The sequence below is a fragment of the Anabrus simplex genome, chromosome 3 (assembly GCF_040414725.1).
Source record: "Anabrus simplex isolate iqAnaSimp1 chromosome 3, ASM4041472v1, whole genome shotgun sequence".
Classification (NCBI taxonomy): Eukaryota; Metazoa; Arthropoda; class Insecta; order Orthoptera; family Tettigoniidae; genus Anabrus; species Anabrus simplex.
In genome coordinates, this window is record NC_090267.1 from 263,180,838 (window position 1) to 263,203,193 (window position 22,356).

A 22,356-nucleotide genomic window follows, 5' to 3' on the forward strand; every position below is an offset into this window, starting at 1 on the left:
ACACAGTATATTGAAATGGATAGATATGTTGACAATACAATAGGTCTGATACCTGGCACCAGTCACAGGTTTATGAGGGATTTTCTCTTGCGACAACTACCGACGTATTGAGCTTTGTTCCTTCCTTCCCTTAATTGCAGGCAGGAACCAGTTAGGCTTAGGTCAGATTTACGGCTTCATGGTCTCAAGGCTCTTTATATATCACCATTCTCCCATACCACTGTCAGGGGTCACCTAATCACAAACAAAACTAAGAATTTACCAGAGTGAAAATAATAAACTTCTTTATTTAGAAATGATCAGCAAAATTATCCGCACTACCATTCAGTTTACATCCGCCAAGGCGCTAACTTCGCGGATATCCGCGGATAACGAATTCCTCCATTATTGTACTAATGAGAGACAGCACTTAGGATATGCATCTAAGAGAAAACCCAGCAATAGCCTATTTTTTCTCTATGACAGCTTTTTATAGAGTCCTGTTGTTCATTTAGAACGATCTCTACTATCAATTCATTGCTTTCTGTTTCAATAATAATAATAATAATAATAATAATAATAACAACGCTGGGAGAATACCGGAGCGCCGGGCTGAGTGGCTCAGACGGTTAAGGCGCTGGCCTTCTAACCCCAACTTGGCAGGTTCGATCCTGGCTCAGTCCGGTGGTATTTGAAGGTGCTCAAATACGACAGCCCCGTGTCGGTAGATTTACTGGCACGTAAAAGAACTCTTGCGGTACTAAATTCCGGCACCTCGGCGTCTCCGAAGACCGTAAAAGTAGTTAGTGGGACGTAAAGCAAATAGCATTATTATAGAATACCGGAGCAAGGGCTGGTTGGCTGTTGCCGGTCACGTGACTGTGACATCACAAACACGGGCGATTTGAAAAGTGGGCGCGCCCGTGAGTGACGGCTGCTGCGCTACGCAAGGTCTATATAGGCACCGTGCGCGTCGCTCTAGCGGCCGGGCGGAGAACAACACGTGAGGCAGACTCCAGACTCGCAGTAGCTGTTCTGTTATGACTGAGCGGTTAGTCACTCAGATGATAATGGCAGAGAAAAGGAGATCAAGTAAACGCAATTGTTGTGTTGTCGGATGTTCCAATACTTACGCAAATACGGGAAGTGAAGTACAAATTTTTTGTTTTCCAAAACGAGCGATAGATGTGGACTGAAGGAGGCGATGGATAATACAAGGAGTTAACCGAACGAAGTAAGTAGGTTCAGTTGATCCGATTTAATTTAATTTTTAGCACTGATGGATCACTTTGGCAACCTACGACTTACTCAAGAATATGTAGTGCACATTTCATCGGAAACAAAAGATTTGGACACCCACTACGTCCAACCTATGTTCCGACAATATTTCCGGATGAATCCAAGAAGAGGAATGTATCGCCGGGATCCAGCTTACAGCGTTTTCACTGACAACTCAAGCGATTAAAAAAGGAAGAATCAGACGGAAAATTTTCAAGTACAGTTTGCCCAAGTAACATAACCAAGGATGCAACCGTGGGAACAGATGCATCTGAATTTCATTGTTCAGAGTTCATGTTTTCTTGTTAAAAAAATGAAACCGACATAAATACACAAGCATGTATTCCACTTAATTTCGGTCTGGGAGGGGGCATTACGAAACACGATAAAATGTGTGGAACGGAAGACGATCATGCAGACATCAAGGGTCCAGGTTTCCAAGGCTACAGTTCCAAGGAACAATACACAAATGCGTGATTTAACAGGTGTGAACTTTAACGTCTCTGGCTTGCGTTATTACCAAACTGTCGAAATTATGTAAAGAAACCAGATTATTCATTTTCCTAATTAAAATGAAAATCGGACTGTCCTCTTCTGCTTTGAGTGTGTTCACAAGACAACAATTTCACGTATTTTTACGACCGTGCTTATACAACTTGCACTGCTTGAAACATTTCATATTCTGGCCTAGTAAGGACAGTGTTCAAGAAACAATGTCTCCGGCATTTAAAAGAAATTACGGTAATTGTCGAGCCATTATTGACTGCACGGAATTTAGAGTTGAACAGTCTCCCCAAGTAGATCAAGGGATTGTATTTCTATTCTCAATACAAGGGTTGATACACTGCAAAAGTTTTAATTGCAATCACGCCTAATGGTATGATCGCTTTAAATCTAAATGTTACGGTGGAAGAGTAGCGACTCATTCATAATAACCGTCAGTGGTTTACTTTCCTTCAACCTGGCGATGAGGTCATGGCTGATAAAGGATTTAGGCATCAGAACTAACTTATCTGGCCGCGGTATCATAATCGTGACACTGCCGTTCTTACATGACGGGAGATTAACAGCTGAGGAAGTTGAGAGCACTTACAATATTGCGAGTGTTATAATTCACGTAGAAAGGTGTATTCAAAGAATCAAAATATACAATATATTACAGAAATTGCCAACAGAATTTTTTCCACACGTGGATGACATCGTCTGTGTGTTGCGCGTTAACGAATTTGCAACCTCATCGAATAACACGAACAACAAATAAATTTCCATAGCATTCTATTGCTTCACTTTCCATTTAACTTCCGTAAGAATGTTCAAAGCAGCTCCCCCAATTGGAGATTCATTTACAAATGCGAGAGCCTAGTTTTGATCCGATTTGTTTTCGTGCTAGCAGATATTCTTTTTTTCTCTCTCTCTCTCTCTCTCTCTCTTGAAACCATCGAGGGCTTCCTGATTGAGATAGTGTCCAGGAAGATTTTAATTATATGATCTGTATCAACCTGCACTTTGCTGGTAAAAAACATTTCATCACTCACAGTGCGAAAGGTGTATTTGTCTGGCAAGCGCACGTCGTTATAGACTTGTAAATGTAATAGCTGTGTCACAATTTCCTCACATTCTTCTCTCTCCATATCATTCACTACCCTGTCTATCAATAAGGTGACTACGGCCCTGCACGATTGTTCGTTTTCAGTACTTACTTCTGCTCGATGCTTTTTACGAAGACTGCAAGGGATGTGTTTTAAAACATCCTCAGTTAATTCGAAGGGGGGAAGAGATGTCCTCAGTCTTTTTACCGAACAGTTCTTCACGCGTTTGCCTTTTCTATATTTTTTTGTTGACATTGTTTTCGGGCTCGGTTTTCCCCACTGTTGCGGACGGTCTGTTTTGGAAACACCACCTTCATTATTTATATAATACACTACCGCAGCTACGCGTTTGCAAGTTCTTCTGGCGCCGGCAGTACAGGAACATTCGCTGGTAGAGACATTACGATTCTGGTCAACCTGAACACAAAATAAAAATGCGTACAACTTAGCAAACATGCATCAATTAATCCTCACTAAATAAACTATATAAATTTTTACCTAACTACACCTTGCCTACCTCAAGTTTCACGATATAAGGCGGAAAATTGCCAGGCGTTTGTCGGGTGACTTTTCCTGTGATGTATCCGAAACCATTCGAAATTAACTCTTCAACGCCGTTCACGTGGCCACTGACAACAAGGTTTCTCCCTTTATTACACGATGATTCACTTAGATCCCCGAATTGAATCGCTTTAAACCGGCAACTTGTTCGAATGTCACACACGTTGTACTGAGACTCTCGCACTGCGCCTCACCTCTTGTTTCAGAACGGGCCACTATGTAGCGCTAGTAGTAGCATTTCGATCTACCTGCACGGTGCCTATAGGCAGTGTTGCCAACTTATATTTTCAATATCCGCTAAATACTACTTAAAACCCCCTAAAATTCCGCCAAGAAAGCCGATATCAAATAATAATAATAATAATAATAATAATAATAATAATAATAATAATAATAATAATAATAATAATAATAATAATAATAATAATAAAACCGAGCTCGATAGCTGCAGTCGCTTAAGTGCGGCCGTATCCAGTATTCGGGAGACAGTGGGTTCGAACCCCACTGTCGGTAGCCCTGAAGATGCTTTTCCGTGGTTTCCCATTTTCACACCAGGCAAATGCTGGGGCTGTACCTTAAACAAGGCCACGGTCACTTCCTTCCCACTCCTAGCCCTTTCCTGTCCAATCGTCGCCATAAGACCTATCTGTGTCGGAGCGACGTAAAGCAACTAGCAATAATAATAATAATAATAATAATAATAATAATAATAATAATAATAATAATAATAATAATAATAATAATAATAAAAGTAAATGTCTGCACTCACCTGATCTGTGAGTTTCACCGGGATTAACCCCCTGCCTGCAAGCCGGCGCGCTAAAACTTGTAGGCGGTTTAGTGCTGGATGCAAACTAGGTGAATCCCCTACCTCAACGGCCACACACAAAACAGGCCCGTTTATTAAACGGTCTACCTTCATAGCATAAATATAAATGTTACTCTCTGTTTCATTATCTGTCGTCATTCGTCAACTAAGAGATAAGTACCCCCCACGCTTTAGAAGTTTGATGCCATGATCTCATAACATCAAATCTAAATAAATACGTTTTCCTCGTGTGACTGCTAGCTCCTGACAAGAAAAATGCGGAATAGCTCGGAGACAGACTGGGGTACAAATTTTAAAAGAAACGTAAAATGGATAAAACACTAAATTCCGCTATAATAAATCTAGAATTCCGCCAAAAAATCCGCTATCCGGTAAATGATATATTTCTCCGCCGACAGTCTTCTAATTCCGCCAAATTTAGCGGAAAATCCGCTAAGTTGGCAACACTGACCAGAATGCATTAGTGTTATTCGTGTTTAGTGTTGTTCCCAGACTTGGTAGGAATATAAGGCTCCTTTCACACGATCCACTGCTTGTGTTAGTTGACATGTGGAAAGAACTGCACAGCACAGATTTTACATCTAATCCAGCACATTGAGGACGGGTTTGAAATGAGGAAGGCTTTTGTGGATCCCTCAGCCGCCTACGATACAGTAAATCATAGGATAATATTACACAGACTTTATAGATTGATTACAGACATCAAGGTAACCAAGTTGATAGCTACTTTCCTGGAAAATCTTCGCTTTTTGTGTGTGTGTTGAATTCCAAAGACGCCGAAGCAGATGGAGAAATCAAAGGAATGGACTACCTCAAGGCAGTGTACTGGCTCCAATTCTTTTCAACATCTACACTAATGACCAGCCATTACCAGAAAATACTAAAAGCTGTATCTATGCCGATGACCTTGCACTTACTACTCAAACTGATGCCTTTGATGAAGCAGAGATCTCTTTAACTGCTGCATTAGAAGAGTTAGGCACCTATTGTGAGAAAAACCAACTCAAACCAAATCCAGCCGACTCAAATCTGTGCGTTCCATCTGCGGCATGCACAGGCCTCTCAGAAACTCAAAGTAAAGGTAAAAGGGAACTTACTGGAACACTGCTTTACACCAAAGTGCCTGGAGTTATGCTGGATCGCACATTAGTACATAAGAAACATTGCCAAAACTTAAAACAAAAGATAGCCGCTAGAAACAACATTCTACGAAAATTATCAGGAACAAGTTGGGGAGCACAACCACAAACAATTAGAACATCAGTTCTAGCTCTATGCTACTCTGCAGGAGAATATGCCTCCCCGGTTTGGTACAGGTCAGCTCATACGAAGCAGGTCGACATCGCTCTAAACGAAAGCTGCAGGATCATTGCTGGATGTTTGAAACCTACACCCATTGAGAAGGTCCAACTTTTAGCTGGTATCGCTCCCGGTGAGATTCGTAGTGAGGTAGCAGCTAACAAAGAAAGGCTCCAATCATCATCTTCAGAAGCACACCCTCTCTATGCATACCACCCAGCCACACGTAGGCTAAAATCGAGAAAAGTTTTCTCCGCACATCAGTTAACCTTGAGGGGAAAGCAGAGAATGTCATGGTCAAAATGTAGAAAGAAAGAATCAACCACCTTTCCAACTAGATAGAGCCGAAGGAAAGTCTTCCATGTAGACACCAGGAGAAGTGACAGTATGGAAAGCCCTTAACAGACTCCTCACAGAAGTCGGCAGAACAAAAGTAAATTTGCGGAAGTGGGGTTTCTCAAGTGATTCTTCACTTTGTGATTTCGGAGAGCAGCAGACGATCCAACATCTACGTCAGTGTGTTTTATGTCCTTCAATGTGCACTATGGAAGACTTGATTGCAGCCTCCCCCAACGCTATTGACGTCGCCCAATACTGGGCATGAATTATCCAGCTCTTGAACTGTTGCTTTATCTGTGACTGTATAATAGACCTGTATATTTGTATAGTAGGAATGTAAATACCAGGTTTTTTTTTTAATATCTGTAAGTAAGGTTGATACCTCTGACACGAATAAAGAAAGAAAGTTGGCATGTAGGCTCTTTCTTTTTCCGCCTATGTGGTTTTCCCTGACCATTAATACCACGCCTCAACACCACATACCTAACACATTCTTTGGCCTTGGTAGCATGTTCGACATGGAAACAGGCAGATACTCCTTGTATCACTTCCCACTCTTCGCTGCTCTTTTCTTCTTAGAAATAATAGCATGTCGGAGGCACTGTAGATTGAGTCGATTGCCACACGGGGGAAGCGGGCTTCGCCCCCCCCCCCCGGAAAAAAGATCCACTGCTTTCCACGCCACTCCACTTCTCAGACACTGTGTTTTTCCTTGCTGTCCACTTCTGGCAACTTGGCGGCAACTTCTAGTCCCCACCATATCTTTTGCGTCTCAGTTTGCCTTTGGACCATGAACGTGAACGTTATCCTTGGGATTTACATTCTTACGAAAAGAAGTTTGAGGAGAAGGAAGAGTACTAGGGTTCACTGGGTGCAGTTCGGTAAAATTGGGAATCACTTCTCGGGAAACTTCAGTCCACATTTGAGGTTAATTTTATTTGAATAGTCTGTCGTTCGTAAAACCCACAGACAAGGACGATTTTATATTACTGTTACTAACTTTTCAGCATCTCTGAATGGAACGACATTTTGAAACTAAAAACTTGGAACTTGTGGCGCACACGATGTTGACCGTCTGAACGAACTAATCTGATTTAGTGAGCTTCCGGTCGCCAAGAGTGGAAGACACTTCAGGCCGGTTGACAGCAAGGTAATTTGGATTGACAGCAGTCTGCTGTTTACAAGAGTGGAGGGAGGTTGCGCCACACGAAGTGTCTCGCGTGAATGCTACAGGCCCCTTTCTGCACCTCTGGTGGAGTGGACTGGCGTGGAAAGCAGTGGATCGTGCGAAAGGGGCCTAAGGGGCGTGAACAACGACATGTGTTGAGAGATCACTTATTCTCTTTGATCACTGTGAAGGACTCGGAGGTGCCGCATGCTCGTGAGACAGCGTTATCAGCACCTAACAGAGTACGAAATGGGCCTTATTGTGGGTCTCCATTTGGCCGGTTGGTCGAATCGTGCAATATCGAGATTTGCGGGGAATTCGGATATGACAGTGGCCCGATGTTGCAATGCATAGGAACGTGATGGCCGGCATACTCAAGGTTCCGGTCGACCATGCCTGACCACCACAAAGGAGGATCGCCGTATTTTGCACAAGCACATCGTAACCCCTTCTATCTGCGCATGCTATTGGAGGACAAGTAATGGACTCCCTGCGACATTCTGTGTCATCCTGCAGCACTGGATTACCGTCCTATGCGTAGGCTGCTGTTAATAACACCACACAAACGGCTGCGTTTGGAGTGGTGCTGTGACGGACAAGCATGGACTGCTGATGAACGGCGTCGCATTGTGTTCAGCGATGAATTGCGATTCTGCGCTATTCCGGATGAACATCGTCTGCGGGTATGGTGGCGACCTGGGGAGAGGTCCCATTCTTCTGGTGTTTTGAAGAGGCACAGCAGTGTTTCTGTTTTACATCCGGTTGGCAAAATAATTCTTTCCTATCGGTTGTAAAAATATTTTTAAATTCCTATACCTATCGTCGAAGACGCGATCTTGTAGTCTACTTCATTTTCGGCATTGTTCTATAGGTTAAGACGTACACATTTACGGTGAATGACTGCTTCATTTGTTTTAAGAATAGCAGCAGACACTGACGGAATTCTTTTATCTTTCAGACAAAATCACACAATCATGGGAATGATATACGGACCATTCGAACAACAAACCCTACTCTTACGAGTGACACAATCCCACTACCTTCTGTTGAGGGAATACCTTTTCAGTGCGTAGTTTAATCTACGGCGTTCCCCGCCAACTTATTTCTCCGTGATTGCCTTTTGCTGACATTTTATAAATAAAACCAAAGTGGGCTCACTAGTACGAGCGAGCCAGAATGCTAGCTAACTCAATCATGGAGTGGAAACAACTTGTGCAGCAAATCAAAGGTAACGACGTAGCCAGTGACCAGCAAGTTTTAGAACTTCCGGAGGGAGGTCCATAAATAGCCACAGCATTCAGAAATATGACGTTAGACACTGTTAAAAACAATACCGTGCCGTAATCGTAAAATGTGAATAAGAACATCGTTTTATAATACAGAAGCATTTTAAATTTTATTGAATAACAAATCTTGCCAATTTATGCGCTTATTATGGATTTCTTTAACATAAGTGTTTACAAAAGGATTGTGAACATATGTTTTATATGAAATAATAAGATTAGGTTTCTTTTTTAACTTGGAGACTCACAGTAGGAATAATCAACTTTGTAAATTGTGTTCAAACATACACAAAAAATATGCAATTACATAAAAATCAGCTCCCTAGTTATTACTCACTTGCCCTTCGTGGTGAGGAAGACAACTTTTATTAGGCCCATCTGCTGACACTCGTACAACTGTGTATCTGGCAGAATAATGCCCACCGACCTGCTGGGCATGCTACCCAACATGTTTAGGAAGATGTATGACGATTTCTGGTCTACAGAACTGCTGAACTTCTCCTGTGTATGGTACATGATGAGCCAATGCCACCTATGTTACATCACACCATTTAAGATTATGGTGCCGGGCTGTGTGGCTCAGACGGTTGAGGCGCTGGCCTTCTGACCCCATCATGCAGGTTCGATCCTGGCTCAGTCCGGTGGTATTTGGAGGTGCTCAAATACGTCAGCCTCGTGTCGGTAGTTTTACTGGCACGTAAAAGAACTCCAGTGGGACTAAATTCCAGCACCTCGGCGTCTCCGAAAACCGTAAGAGTAGTTAGTGGGACATATAGCAAATTATTATTATTATTATTTTTATTATTATTATTATTATTATTATTATTATTATTATTATTATTATTATTATTATTATTATTATTCCAGACCTGTAGCTTAGATCCTTCCCAACAGAACAAATATGACCTAGACCACCATAGCTCAATTGGTAGAGATTTCGATTACAATGCGGTCGTAAAAATTCAATATTCATCAGTCTTAAACAAATTGACATTTTCAGTGTGTTACAATTTTTCCCTTTTGTCCATGTACACTTCCTGACACAAAAACGGAGCGGACTCTTGTATAAAAAAATCTAAATCTAACTTAGTATACCTTGTTCAGTGCTATGATCAATCAATCAATCAATCAATCAATCAATCAATCAATCAATCAATCAATCAGTCATTCAATCAATCAATCAGTCACTACTGATCTGCATTTAGGGCAGTCACCCAGGTGGCAGATTCCATATCTGTTGTTTTCCCAGCCTTTTCTTAGATTGCAAAGAAATCGGAAATTTATTGAACATCTCCCTTGGTAAGTTATTCCAGTCTTTAACTCCCCTTCCTATAAACGAATATTTGCCCCAATTTGTCCTCTCGAATTTCAACTTCATCTTCATATTGTGTGATCTTTCCTACTGATCTCATTCCATGCCATCTCTCCACTGACAGCTCAGAACATACCACTTATGATATAGATGTTGATTCCCACTAGCCATGCGTCTTGGTAGGTGTGCTGTTTACCAACTGATGAGCCCAAAATAGCACACTGGGGCAAAACGCTGGAAACCAGCAATGAGTTAGCTGGAAGATTTATAATGTCCAATAACAGACTAACTATATTAGTATCACATACCACTTAGTCGAGCAGCTCATGTCCTTTCTTCCAAGTCTTTCCAGCCCAAACTTTGCAACATTTTTGTAACGCTACTCTTTTGTCGGAATCGCCCAGAACAAATCGAACTGCTTTCCTTTGGATGTTTTCCAATTCTTGAATCAAGTAATCCTGGTGAGGTTCCCATACACTGGAACCGTACTCTAGTTAGGGTCTTACCAGAGACTTACATGCCCTCTCCTTTACATCCTTACTACAACCCCTAAATACCATCAGAGATCTGTACCCTTTATTTACAATCATATTTATATGATTACCCCAATGAAGATCTTTCCTTTTATATATATTTTGCTAGTTGCTTTATGTCGCACCGACACAGATAGGTTTTATGGCGACGATGGGACAGGGAAGGGCTAGGAGTGGGAAGGAAGCGGCAGTGGCCTTAATTAAGGTACAGCCCCAGCATTTGCCTGGTGTGAAAATGGGAAACCACGGAAAACCATTTGCAGGGCTGCCGACAGTGGGGTTCGAACCTTTCCTTATATTAAGACCTAGATACTTACAATGATCTCCAAAGGGAACCTTCACCCTCAACGCAGTAATTAAAACTGAGAGGACTTTTCCAATTTGTGAAACTCACAACCTGATTTTTAACCCCGTTTATCATCATACCATTGCCTACTGTCCATCTCACAACATTATCGCGGTCATTTTGTAGTTGCTCACAGTCTTGTAACTCATTTATTACTCTCTACAGAATATCATCATCTGCAAAAAGTCTTAACTCTGATCACACTTCTTTACACATATCATTGAAAGAGGCTATAAAAGGAAACATAAATGTCCCAATAATTACTGCCTTGAGGAATTCCCCTCTTAATTATTACAGGGACAGATAAAACTTCGCCTACTCTAATTTTCTGAGTTCACCGGGCGAGTTGGCCGTGCTGTTAGGGGCGCGCAGCTGTGAGCTCGCATCCGGGAGATAGTGGATTCGAATCCCACTGTCGGCAGCCTTGAAGATGGTTTTCCGTGGTTTCCCATTTTCACACCAGGCAAATGCTGGGGCTGTACCTTAATTAAGGCCACGGCCGCTTTCTTCCCACTCCTAGCCCTTCCCTGTCCCATCGTCGCCATAAGACCTATCTGTGTCGGTGCGACATAAAGCAACTAGCAAATGGCCAAAAAAAAAATCTGTGTTTTATTTTCTAGAAACGTAGCCATCCATTCAGTCACTCTTTTGTCAAGTCCAGTTACACTCATTTTTGCCACTAGTCTCCCATGATCTACCCTATTAAATGCCTTAGGTAGGTTAATCTCGATACAGTCCATTTGACCTCCTGAATCCAGGATATCTGCTGTATCTTGCTGGAATCCTACAAGTTGAGCTTCAGTGGAATAACCTTTCCTAAACCCAAACTGCTTTCTTTTGAACCAGTTATTAATTTTGCAAACATGTCTAATATAATCAGAAAGAATGCTTTCCCAAAGCTTACATGCAATGCATGGTAAACTGACTGGCCTGTAATTTTCAGCTTTATGTCTATCACCCTTTCCTTTATACACAGGGGCTAGTAAAGCAACTCTCCATTCATTTGGTATAGCTCCTTCATGCAAACAATAATCAAATAAGTACTCCAGGTATGGTAATATATCCCAATCCATTGTTTTTAGTATACCCCCCAAAACCTTATGAATTCCAGCTGCTTTTCTAGTTTTCAACTTTTGTATCTTACTGTAAATGTCATTCTTATTATAGGTCACCTCCTCTATCTGGACATCATCCTTGTAACCAACGATCTTTACATACCGGTACTTCTGCCTTTTGAAGATCCTCGCATACACACTCCCCTTGTTCATTAGTGATTCCTGGAATGTCCTCCTTGGAACCTGTTTCTGCCTTAAAGTACCTATAAATACTCTTCCATTTTTCACTAAAACGTGTATGACCGCCAATTATGCTTGCCATCATGTTATCCTTAGCTGACTTGCTACGTTCAATTTCCTAGTAAGTTCCTTCAATTTCTCTTTACTTCCACAGCCATTTCTAACTAATGCATTTCTTTCCAACCTGCACCTCCTTCTTAGTCTCTTGACTTCTCTGTTATAGTATAGCATATCTTTACCATTCCTTACTACCTTTAAAGGTACCTACAAACCTATTTTTACAGAGTCTGTTTACATTTTTATTTACCATTTTCCACTGAGCATAGAGACATTTTAAAAACTCCCTCATGCCTGTTTTATCAGCCATATGGTTCTGCCTAATAGTCCTAATTTTAATACCTTCCTTTCTTTCACGTTTATTTGTAACTACCACAGAAACAGCTTCGTGATCACTAATACCATCTATTACTTCGGTTTCTCTATAGAGCTTGTCTGGTTTTACCAGCACTGCATCCAGAATATTCTTCCGTCTAGTTGGTTCCATCACTTTCTGAATCAGATGCCCTTCCCATATTAACTTTATTTGCCATTTGTTGGTAATGCTTCCTGTCTTTATTACCTTCCCAATTGGCATTTAGTAAATTGAGATAACCCACTACAATTACGTTTCTTTCCTTATCTTTTCCCACATAGCTGATTATCTTATCAAATAATTCTGAATCAGCGTCAGCGCTACCCTTTCCCGGACCAAGCTCGATAGCAGCAGTCGCTTAAGAGCGGCCAGTATTCAGTATTCGGGATATAGTGGGTTCGAGCCCCACTGTCGGCAGCCCTGAAGGTGGTTTTCCATGGTTTTCCATTTTCACACCAGGCAAATGCTAGGGCTGTACCTTAATTAAGGCCATGGCATCTTCCTTCCCACTTCTAGCCCTTTCCTGGCCCATCGTCGCCATAAGACCTTAAAAAAAACCTATCGGTCTGTACACTCCAAAGACATCAAGTTGGCTGTTATCTTTAAAGATGAGCCTTACACCTAGAATTTCATGTTTGTCATCTTTAACTTTTTCGTAGCTTACAAATTCATCTTTCTCCAGAAGGAATACTCCCCCTCCTACCATTCCTATCCTATCTCGACGATACACACTCCAGTTCATTCACAATTAAGTATTTATTTTCCACCTAGTCGATACAATGATTGCTTAAGGCAATTTTTAATGGTCAAAAGTGGTACATGTTTCGTGTATTATCAACATCTTCAGCCACATAACACTGTTTAGATGAAAAATATATAAAATTGACAAAGAAATGCTTTAGAGGAAGTGTCCTTAAAATTAACACACTCCAGTTTCGTGAGAAAATTTCTGCATCCATTATATCATTTCTCAGCCATGATTCAGCTCCTATTACAATATCTGGTAAGTATGTATTAAATTACTTAATTCTATTCCTTTCTTTACGGTACTTCTACAGTTCAACACTAACATTTTTATGTCATCCCTACTTGACTTACAGTTTCCTGTTCCCTTATCACCGCTCCCTAGGCCACCCCGTTTTCCTGAAGGTACCTCCCTATAACCCTTCTAAACAAGTTTCCTAACTTACATGTACCACTGCGATTTAAGTGAAGGCCATTTGAGCGCAAATCCCTATCTCCTACCCACCCATTAGGATCTAGAAATCTCACTCCCAGTTTCCCATATACCCACTCCATAGTCTCATTTAAATCCCCAATCACCTTCCGTTCATTATCCCTCCTACACAGTATTCCACTGATAATAATCTCCGCTTCCTTAAACTTCATCCGTGCTGCATTTACCAGATCTGACACATCCTCGAATATGTTGGTACTTATACCTGCTTGTCTTATGTTGTTAGTACCAATGTGAAACATTACCACTTTTTCCTTTTCCTCCGCCTTCTCTTCTACCTTCCTCAACATTACCACCTTCTCCTTTCCCTCCTCGTTCTCTTCTACTTTCCTCAACATTACCACCTTCTCCTTTCCTTCCTCGTTCTCTTCTACTTTCCTCAACATCTTCCTTAACCTAATTCCTAGATAACACTCTACTCCTACCGCGCTCGATACCTGCAGTCGCTTAAGTGCTGCCAGTATCCAGTATTCGGGAGATAGTGGGTTCGAACCCCCACTGTCGGCAGCTCTGAAGATGGTTATCCGTGGTTTCCCATTTTCACGCCAGGCAAATGCTGGGGCTGTACCTTAATTAAGGCCTTGGCCGCTTTCTTCCCATTTCTAGCCCTTTCCTGTCCCCTCGTTGCCATAAGACCTATCTGTGTTGGTGCAACATAAACCAAAATAGCAAAAACACTCTACCCTGGTTCTCCTTTCCCTCCACACACATTCCCCACATGTCTGACAATGGAATTCCCCATGACCAGAGCCTCAACTCTGCTCACCTCATTTGATCCCCTCCCTTCCTGGTTAGTCCCGTTTTCTCTCACTGCTGCAGAAGCTACTTCCTCTTCCCTTTTCTCCATCCCATGACCCTGTTCCACCTGTTTTTTGCCATCCACTACACCACATTTCCCTTACCTATTTTTTCCCTTCCCCCTACTTCCACATTTCTCAGCAACAGTTCCCAGTTCCTCATCTTCCCTTGGTTGTTCTACCTGCAGTGACTCATACCGATTTCTCACAGACACCTGTCCTGAATTCTGATATTGAATGGAGCCCTTAGCCTGCAGTCTCCATCCCTTTAAAACATTAGACCACCTGTCTTCTACAATTCCCCCTGTTCCGGGGATTGTGTGAATCACAGAGATGAAAGAAGGTGCGGGCATGAATGGATGGATATAGAAGAGTTAGAAGATTAATTTAAAACTTTAAAATTGTAACTATATTTCTTCCTTATATCTTTTTGGTTTCTTTTCAAAAGTTAGACTTCAGAAGTTCAGGTATAAAAAATTTAGCTCATAAGCTAGGTAACAACTTTGAGAAAATCAGAACAATCAACTAATAACAAATTAGCAAGCTGGAGCTTGAAGCTCCTTAATTACCAATTATACATGAGCCCTGCAGCTCCTTTCAACAAACAGTTAAGGTGACTGATCTCCTTTTACATCAATAGGAAGAGCATTATTGCTCTATCAATTTACTCTTAGGAATCTGTTTTTGAAAATTCACAATTTTCAGGCCTATCAAAGGCACAATCTACATTTAACAAAATCAAACAGTATTCACTGTCTTAAATACTCAACAGTCAGATATCTTTAACATGAAAAGAATGAAATAGTTTAACAGGCGTTGTAACCAGTACTCAGTACCAGTACAAGGCCTTTGTTAAAAACAAAAGGTTAAATTTACTGGCCCAACAACCAAAATGGTGAGGAGGTGAATACTGCGCTCCTTAAATTTTACATTAAATGCATAAAACCCTATCTGGGCTTATGGCCCGACATTACAGAGGCTAAGCCTATTCTACAGAGGAAGAAGGAAAATATTTAAGTTGCAGAAATTACACAATAGATTTTAAAGGTTACAAAAACAAGTCACCTCAAGATCGAGTTGAGAGGGAATACAAGAGGGTACCTCATTCTCTATTCCCTGATTTTGGTTAAGTTCTTTTGGATTGTTTGAAATTTACATTTAAGAAAATAAAGCTTCATTACTAAGGATTTGAAACATTCCCCTCGAGCTGGCTTTGAAAGACTATCAGATTTTAAACAGGATCTGCCATTACCTTGAGCTGGTGGACCTCCCGAAGATGATTAAGGCGGCCCCCTGCCTCCGTTACGAACATACAGTACACTTAGACTAGAGTGATCAGAAAGACACTCTGGTCTGAAAATGTGCCAGCTTTTATAGCCTAGGGGAAAGTTCCAGAAAACTCTGTGCCAAAGCCCTGACACACCCCCAATTCTCATTGGATAATCAAATAAATATCAACAGTTTCTCATTGGTGAATAAATAAATATACAAAATTTCTCATTGGCCAACACCTTAAGTTGGTGGGCAGAGCTAGAAGTGTTGATTACTTTTGAACATCAGAAAACAAAACAAAACATTCCAGTTTAGGAAACCTTTATATACAAAATTACTCTTGAATTTTAATAGTTCATCTTCACGCCAGAGGGCACAATATAATTTTATAGTAGTGGCATCTGTTAAGAAATTTTCAAACTTCTTGTACTAGTTGTTGCAAGGTTTATATTTTAGATGGCATTCTGCAAGGCGCTTAATTTAAATGTGTGGGGCAGGTGTACCTCTGGTACATCCCTTTTCTTCCCATCCCTCTTTTATACCTACTTCCTGTACATTGTTTGAGCGAGGCCTACTTTCCTTCCTGTCTTCTGAAAGAATCCTAATTATCTCCCTCAAACTCTCCAACTCCTCCCTCATACTCCTTAATGCTAGCCTCACCCACAGTTCCTACACTTGCACTCCTTGGCCATTCTTTACTGAATAATGAAAAGAAAAGGAAAAATAAGATAACTTATTCTGTGCAAAATAAAAATGAAAGGAAAGAAATATTGTCTAGAACAGTTCACAAAGATCACACGACAATAAGGTAATTAATATAGGTTGCTACTGCTACACTACAATACTACTTAGTTGTATGATTATTTTTTTCCTACAACACCCTAGCAGGATGAAAATTGCTGTTAATTACTGAAAACAGAAAATAATACACAAGAATTACACAATTCTAAACTGCAGTTAAGTCTATCCTAATTACTACAACAGAATTTTGGTAAGAGAGTTACTACAAATACCACAGATACTATAGCTACTATGCTACACAAATATTTCACTGTAATAGAATAAACACACTAATTTCTAATAAGTTACTACAATACACTACAATAATTTTCAAACTACGTTCAGACATATCCTAATTACAATAGGCTATTATCAAGCACAAATAGAAATGAAAATTCCAATTAGGCCTAAAGTTAGAAATTTGCAAGAACTACTCAAGTGTTACCAACAAAGTTAAATGCATAGACAGATTAATATTAGTACTACTTTATCCTACTATGCTGTATTAGAAGTGAAACCTGCCATTTGGTTAAATGCTTAAGTATCGAAAGGGTTACTGTACACAAAGATACGAATATAACAGGCGAGATACTATCTAATATACCGTATCCACTCTACAATTCTCAACTGAAATGTGGTTATGTGTTTATTACAGATGGTGGATTACTATTATTTTCCCTACTCCGTAGGATGAAGAATAAAAGTGTCCTTAAATGCTGAAAAATATGAGGTGGTTTACATTAATTTATCAAAAACACTTCTGTCAAACTACGCCAGGGACTAAAATTGCAATTATTGGGGTATAGGAACTTATTAGCTAACTGCTCATAAATACTGAAATTGCAATTATTGGGGCATAGGAACTTATTATTAGCTAACTGCTCATAAATACTGAAAGATTGAGGGTGTGAAATATAAATTACAGATACTTCAAGTGGCTACTCAGAACTACAAATGATCAGAATACAAGAATGAGCTGATTTTTATTTATATTTTCTTGATACACTACACCCTTTGTCTTTTGTATAAAAATATTTCTTCTTTACTTTCCTCCAGTATACAGTTTCCTAGTGAAGTTGGGTAGTTCTATTATGTTAGGAAAGTGACAACAAGCATTTAGGGAAATTTGAAATGGACATTATCCTTTAAACTCTTTCAAAAAGCATAGAAGTGTAACCTTTTATTGGGAAGTATAGATAATCTCTACATATTAATTAGCCAAGAAATCTGTATGATTATGTGATCCTTCCTGTCGTATATGCTTGTACTCAAGGGCCAGGATATTTACAGCTGTTGACTTCTTTGTATCTGGAAGGTACACGTCAATGCGTTATTTTATTATGTCGTTTTACATCTGGGATGTATGCATTATTTTACTATGTCATTAAAACCCACATAAATTATCATTTGAAATGTAAAATGAACTGCTGCACTGTAATGTCTTCGTTAGTGTTACAGAAGCCTCTTCTCATGCTTCAAATGTAACACTGTGAAGATGATTTGGAGTGTCCAGGTGGTGAATTTTGGTTACATCATTGGTGATGTATTGTTTGTTACCTTTACATTGTATTCAATCCTCGAAGACTTCTCAATGCCTCCAGCAGTTGGATTGAATGTAGAAATTGTAGATTATTGTTCACTGTTGTTGTAGGATTTGTTGTAAATGAGTTCTGATTACTGTTTCAGAATCATCATCAGCATCCTCACAATAATAAGGACACAGACGGAGGAAGTGAGACCCACGAGTTTGAAGTGAAGGACATTGTGAAGGAGGGCCATGAGAAAGCAGACCCTGGGCAGTTCGAACTTCTCAAGGTTTTGGGGCAGGGCTCTTTTGGTAAGGTGTTCCTCGTCCGTAAGGTCGTCGGCAAGGACAGTGGGACACTGTACGCCATGAAGGTGCTCAAGAAGGCTACACTCAAAGGTTGGTTTGAGTGGAATTCAGCTGTATCAAGACAATGCAAAGAAGTCTGCAAATTAGATATACAAATATTTGTAGAGTCCCATTACATACTCCTAGGGCTTCTGAAAGGAACAGAGTAGATAATGTTTTGAATAGGAATCCATGTCCATAAAAGTACAGTTTCCATGCTACGTATACAATAATTTTAAATCAAGTATTTAAATCTCCCGCTTTTACTGGGTGAAGGACTGATAGTAATTTAATTAGTTGCAACTTCGTTAATTACATTTCTAAATAATCATTATTCATTAATTTGATAATAGTGTTCATTGTCAAGGAAAAATAAAGAAAATGATTAATTTTGTCACACTGACATTTTTTTCTTAATAAACAAACCAGCATTCGCTAATTTGGGAACAATATTCAAAGTCCATTGAATGAGGGGTACAGTTTGAAGCAGTATTTTGAGAGGCAGTTTAGGCATCTTGTGACATGAGGTGACCATTGTTCTATGACGACAAAACTGAAGTATCCTCCACCTTATCAACTGGATTGAATACCAGTACAGGTAAACAGATGTGATCACTCCTTCACCGAGCAGGAGATTTAAATACAGTACTTAATTTGAAATTGTTACACCAGTAGCACGGAAACACTATTTTTTTGGAACATGGATATTTTTTTGAAACTTTATCTATTCAGTTATCTAGAAGTTTGTGATGGAAGTTTCCAAACATGCTGTAATTTTTCTTTTTTTGTTTGTTTGTTTGTTTGTTAAACTTTTAAGAAAGTTCATTTCAATTAAACATTCTTTTTTAATCCTTGCCTCTTTGTTGTTGTCTTGTTTTTAAGAAAGTGCTCAATCTACATCAGTATCCTCCAAACTAATGTAGAGTAGTATTAGTGTGCTTGGTAAGTAGAGAGAGACTTCTCTTCTTAAGTTTCAGGCAGTTTAAGGATGAATGACCTTAAAGATATTTTTACAGCTACCTGTCCTACTTGCTTTGGGTCCTGGGCTTTCCTTACGTCTCTTTGCAAAACTATGCTGACTAGCAGCATTCATGCTGTGTTAACGTTTGAAACTACGGGTTTCTGTTCCCTTCCCCCCATTCATCATGTGGCAACTGTTTGATTAGAAAAGTAAAAACAGTGTGTGTTTTCACCGAACACTCGGTCGACATCAGTTGACCAAGATTTCAGAAAGTTTCCGCCTATATCCAGATGGTCATGTAAAGAAACAAGTTATCATAATCTTAATCGTTTTTGAAAAGGGAACAGATACTACCTGATTTTGTATTGTCTGAGCAGCATGTCAAGATGAATGTATAATTTTGTATTTCTTCCCATTTTCCTAGTAATGTGAGCTAATATTGAAATACATGAAATCCATGATTCATGGCTTCGTTTAATAAGTTGACATCTAGGACATTGGCTTGTGACTGTAAAAGATTTCTGATCACTAGAAAATTAAATGTTTTGGGGAAAGAAAGGGAAGATCCATGATCCAGAAACTTCATAGGCTTTGTTAGTACTAGTGACACTTGAGTAAGAGAGTTCATATAGGAAAGATCAAACAGGAAAGATAATAATGCAGCAGGACAGAAAAAAGATTAATACCCTCATCAGTCAAGGGCTGTAAACACCACACAAAATTCTCATAAGACAAGGTGGATGTAAATTGTAACTTAAATACTTCATACATGCATTGTTGGGTATGGTATGGGATGGAGTATGTGATTCAGGACCTCAAATTCATGACTTAAGGCAGTCAGTTCTTAAAGAGCGGGCTAAAATCGTCGCCTCTGTGACATAATTGGTGACACTAGTTGAATTTCACTCTGCTGATAAATGGAAGCACAATCAGAATGTCAAAATTTGTATGCAGGCCATATTACTTCAGCCTTGTAGCTGAAACTATAAGTACAGTAGTAGTAATATAATAATAATAATAATAATAATAATAATAATAATAATAATAATAATAATATTGATTTTATGTCCCACTAACTACTTTTACAGTTTTCGGAGACACGGAGGTACCGGAATTTTGTCCCATAGTTCTAAGTGCCAGGAAATCTACAGGCATAAGGCTGACGTATTTGAACACCTTCAAATGCTACCAGACTGAGCCAGGATCGAATCTGCCAAGTTGAGCTCAGAAGGCCAGCACTCTACTGTCTGAGCTACTCAGCCAGGCTGAGACTGTAAGAATGTGGTGATGATGATTGATGATGGCATGAATGGAAATAATGTCATGTGGACCCAATGTCAGAGGTTCTACTTGCGGGATAATCGTCTTCTCCCAGGTCTCCATTTCCTTTCTGTCTTCTTCCTTCTATGATCAGGTGTATCAGGCTGTATTAGTTATTAAAGAACATGTGACCAAAATGGCTGTTTTCCTGCAATGGGGTAAGACTTCACATAATTTTTTGGCTCAGTGGAGTACCTCTTCATTGGTATTCCACCCATGGGATTCTGAAGATTCTATGTTACAGCTACATTTCAAAGGTTTAATAGTCGCATAAAACTCGTAACTTGCTCGTTTGTTTGAAAATCACCTTATTTTATTACAATTTTATAATGTAGGGGGGAAATTTGCAGGTTGAAAAAATAAGGCATATTTAAATTTGGAAGCTTACAAGCAACATGCCTTTCTAGTGTTAGTGACATTATTTTGGATTGTTATGTATATCATTGTGTTATAATTCATGCACCATGCTATTCTCCTGTCAACAAAGCTATTCTTGTATGTTTAGTTCGAGATCGCATGCGAACCAAGACTGAACGTAACATCCTGGTTGATGTTCGTCACCCATTCATTGTGCGACTACACTATGCCTTTCAGACCGAGGGGAAACTCTACCTCATCCTGGACTTTCTGCGAGGGGGAGACCTCTTTACTCGCCTAGCTAAGGAGGTGGGTACTTAGTTATATAACTACAAGCCTCTTCAGTTGACATATTATTCCCCTTTTTCTGTCTCAGTTCCATTCTGTTATACATACATACATACCAGGCAAATGCTGGGGCTGTAGCTTAATTAAGGCCACGGCTGCTTCCTTCCCATTCCTAGCCCTTTCCCATCCCATCGCCAAGAAATAAAAGTTTATTTAATGCAGTGAGCTCACAGTTGCATTTAACAGTATTCTGAAATTATTCTGTCAAAATAATAATAATAATAATAATAATAGTTTTAGAGCTGTCAATCGATTAAAAATTTTGATTGGTTAACCAAATGGCTTTAATCGATTAATCGGCCAATTAACACCTGTAGTAGTAAAAACACCTGGCATAAAACATTTTTATAATTCAATATGCTATAAAGAAGACATATTTTTTTATTGCATTGATGGCATGCAAGTAATAAAAAAGCAGTTAAGTTAATATTTGAAATGAATTTCGATATTGGTAATTTAATGGTAAAAAAATTGTTTGAAACTGCGAAGTTGACAATTACCTATAGTCACACCTCTTTGCTCCAGGACTTCAGACATGTCACTATGTTGACATGTTCAGAACTAAGAGCTGCCCTTCTCTTAGTAGCAAGCAATATTTCCAGCATCACTGAGCACTCTCTCACAAAGAACTGAAGTAGCTCGAATGCAAAGGAATTTTTTTGCTATTTGTGCAAGATGTGGAAGTTGGAATGAATGTATTTTCTACCATTGCAGATGGTCTGCGAAGTCATCTTCCAGTTCCTCCAATGACTTGTAGCCTGCAATCTCCTTCTCAAGTAGTGTTGAACTCGAAACCGAAATGGCATGATCAGAATCCTGTTCTTCTTTGTCGGTTTCAATATTCAATTTCCTCTTCTTGCTGCATGGTTTTACTGCGACTTGTACTCCATCCACGCCCCTCTCCAAAATTCTTTTCCACATGGATTCCTGGCCCTTTTTTTTTTTTTCCAATACTTCTAAGATATTTAAATCTAGGGTCAATAGCAGTATCTTCTTGGTATATCTTCATATTACACCAATCATTTATCCTAGCCATTAAAAATTCTACAAGTGTCCTTTTAAATCTCGCTATATACCCAACATCGACATCAGAACAACGTAAAGATAATTTCAAGTGTGTTACCGCAGGCAATACAACACTACCTATCACATACTTGCTCCCACCAAGCATGCCTTAAGCATAGTTTT

At 39.7% G+C, this 22,356-nt stretch overlaps 1 protein-coding gene across 2 annotated transcripts in view; it reads left to right on the forward strand.

The window, feature by feature from the left end:
• The window catches only part of S6kII (Ribosomal protein S6 kinase II), a 362,049-nt gene that overhangs the window by 220,935 nt on the left and 118,758 nt on the right, over positions 1-22,356 (forward strand). For both annotated transcript variants that reach the window (XM_068226656.1, XM_067143003.2), the window contains exons 3-4: positions 17,996-18,233; positions 20,969-21,129. In XM_068226656.1, coding sequence (XP_068082757.1) covers positions 17,996-18,233; positions 20,969-21,129 — 399 coding nt within the window. The remainder of the gene's footprint in view (positions 1-17,995; positions 18,234-20,968; positions 21,130-22,356) is intronic.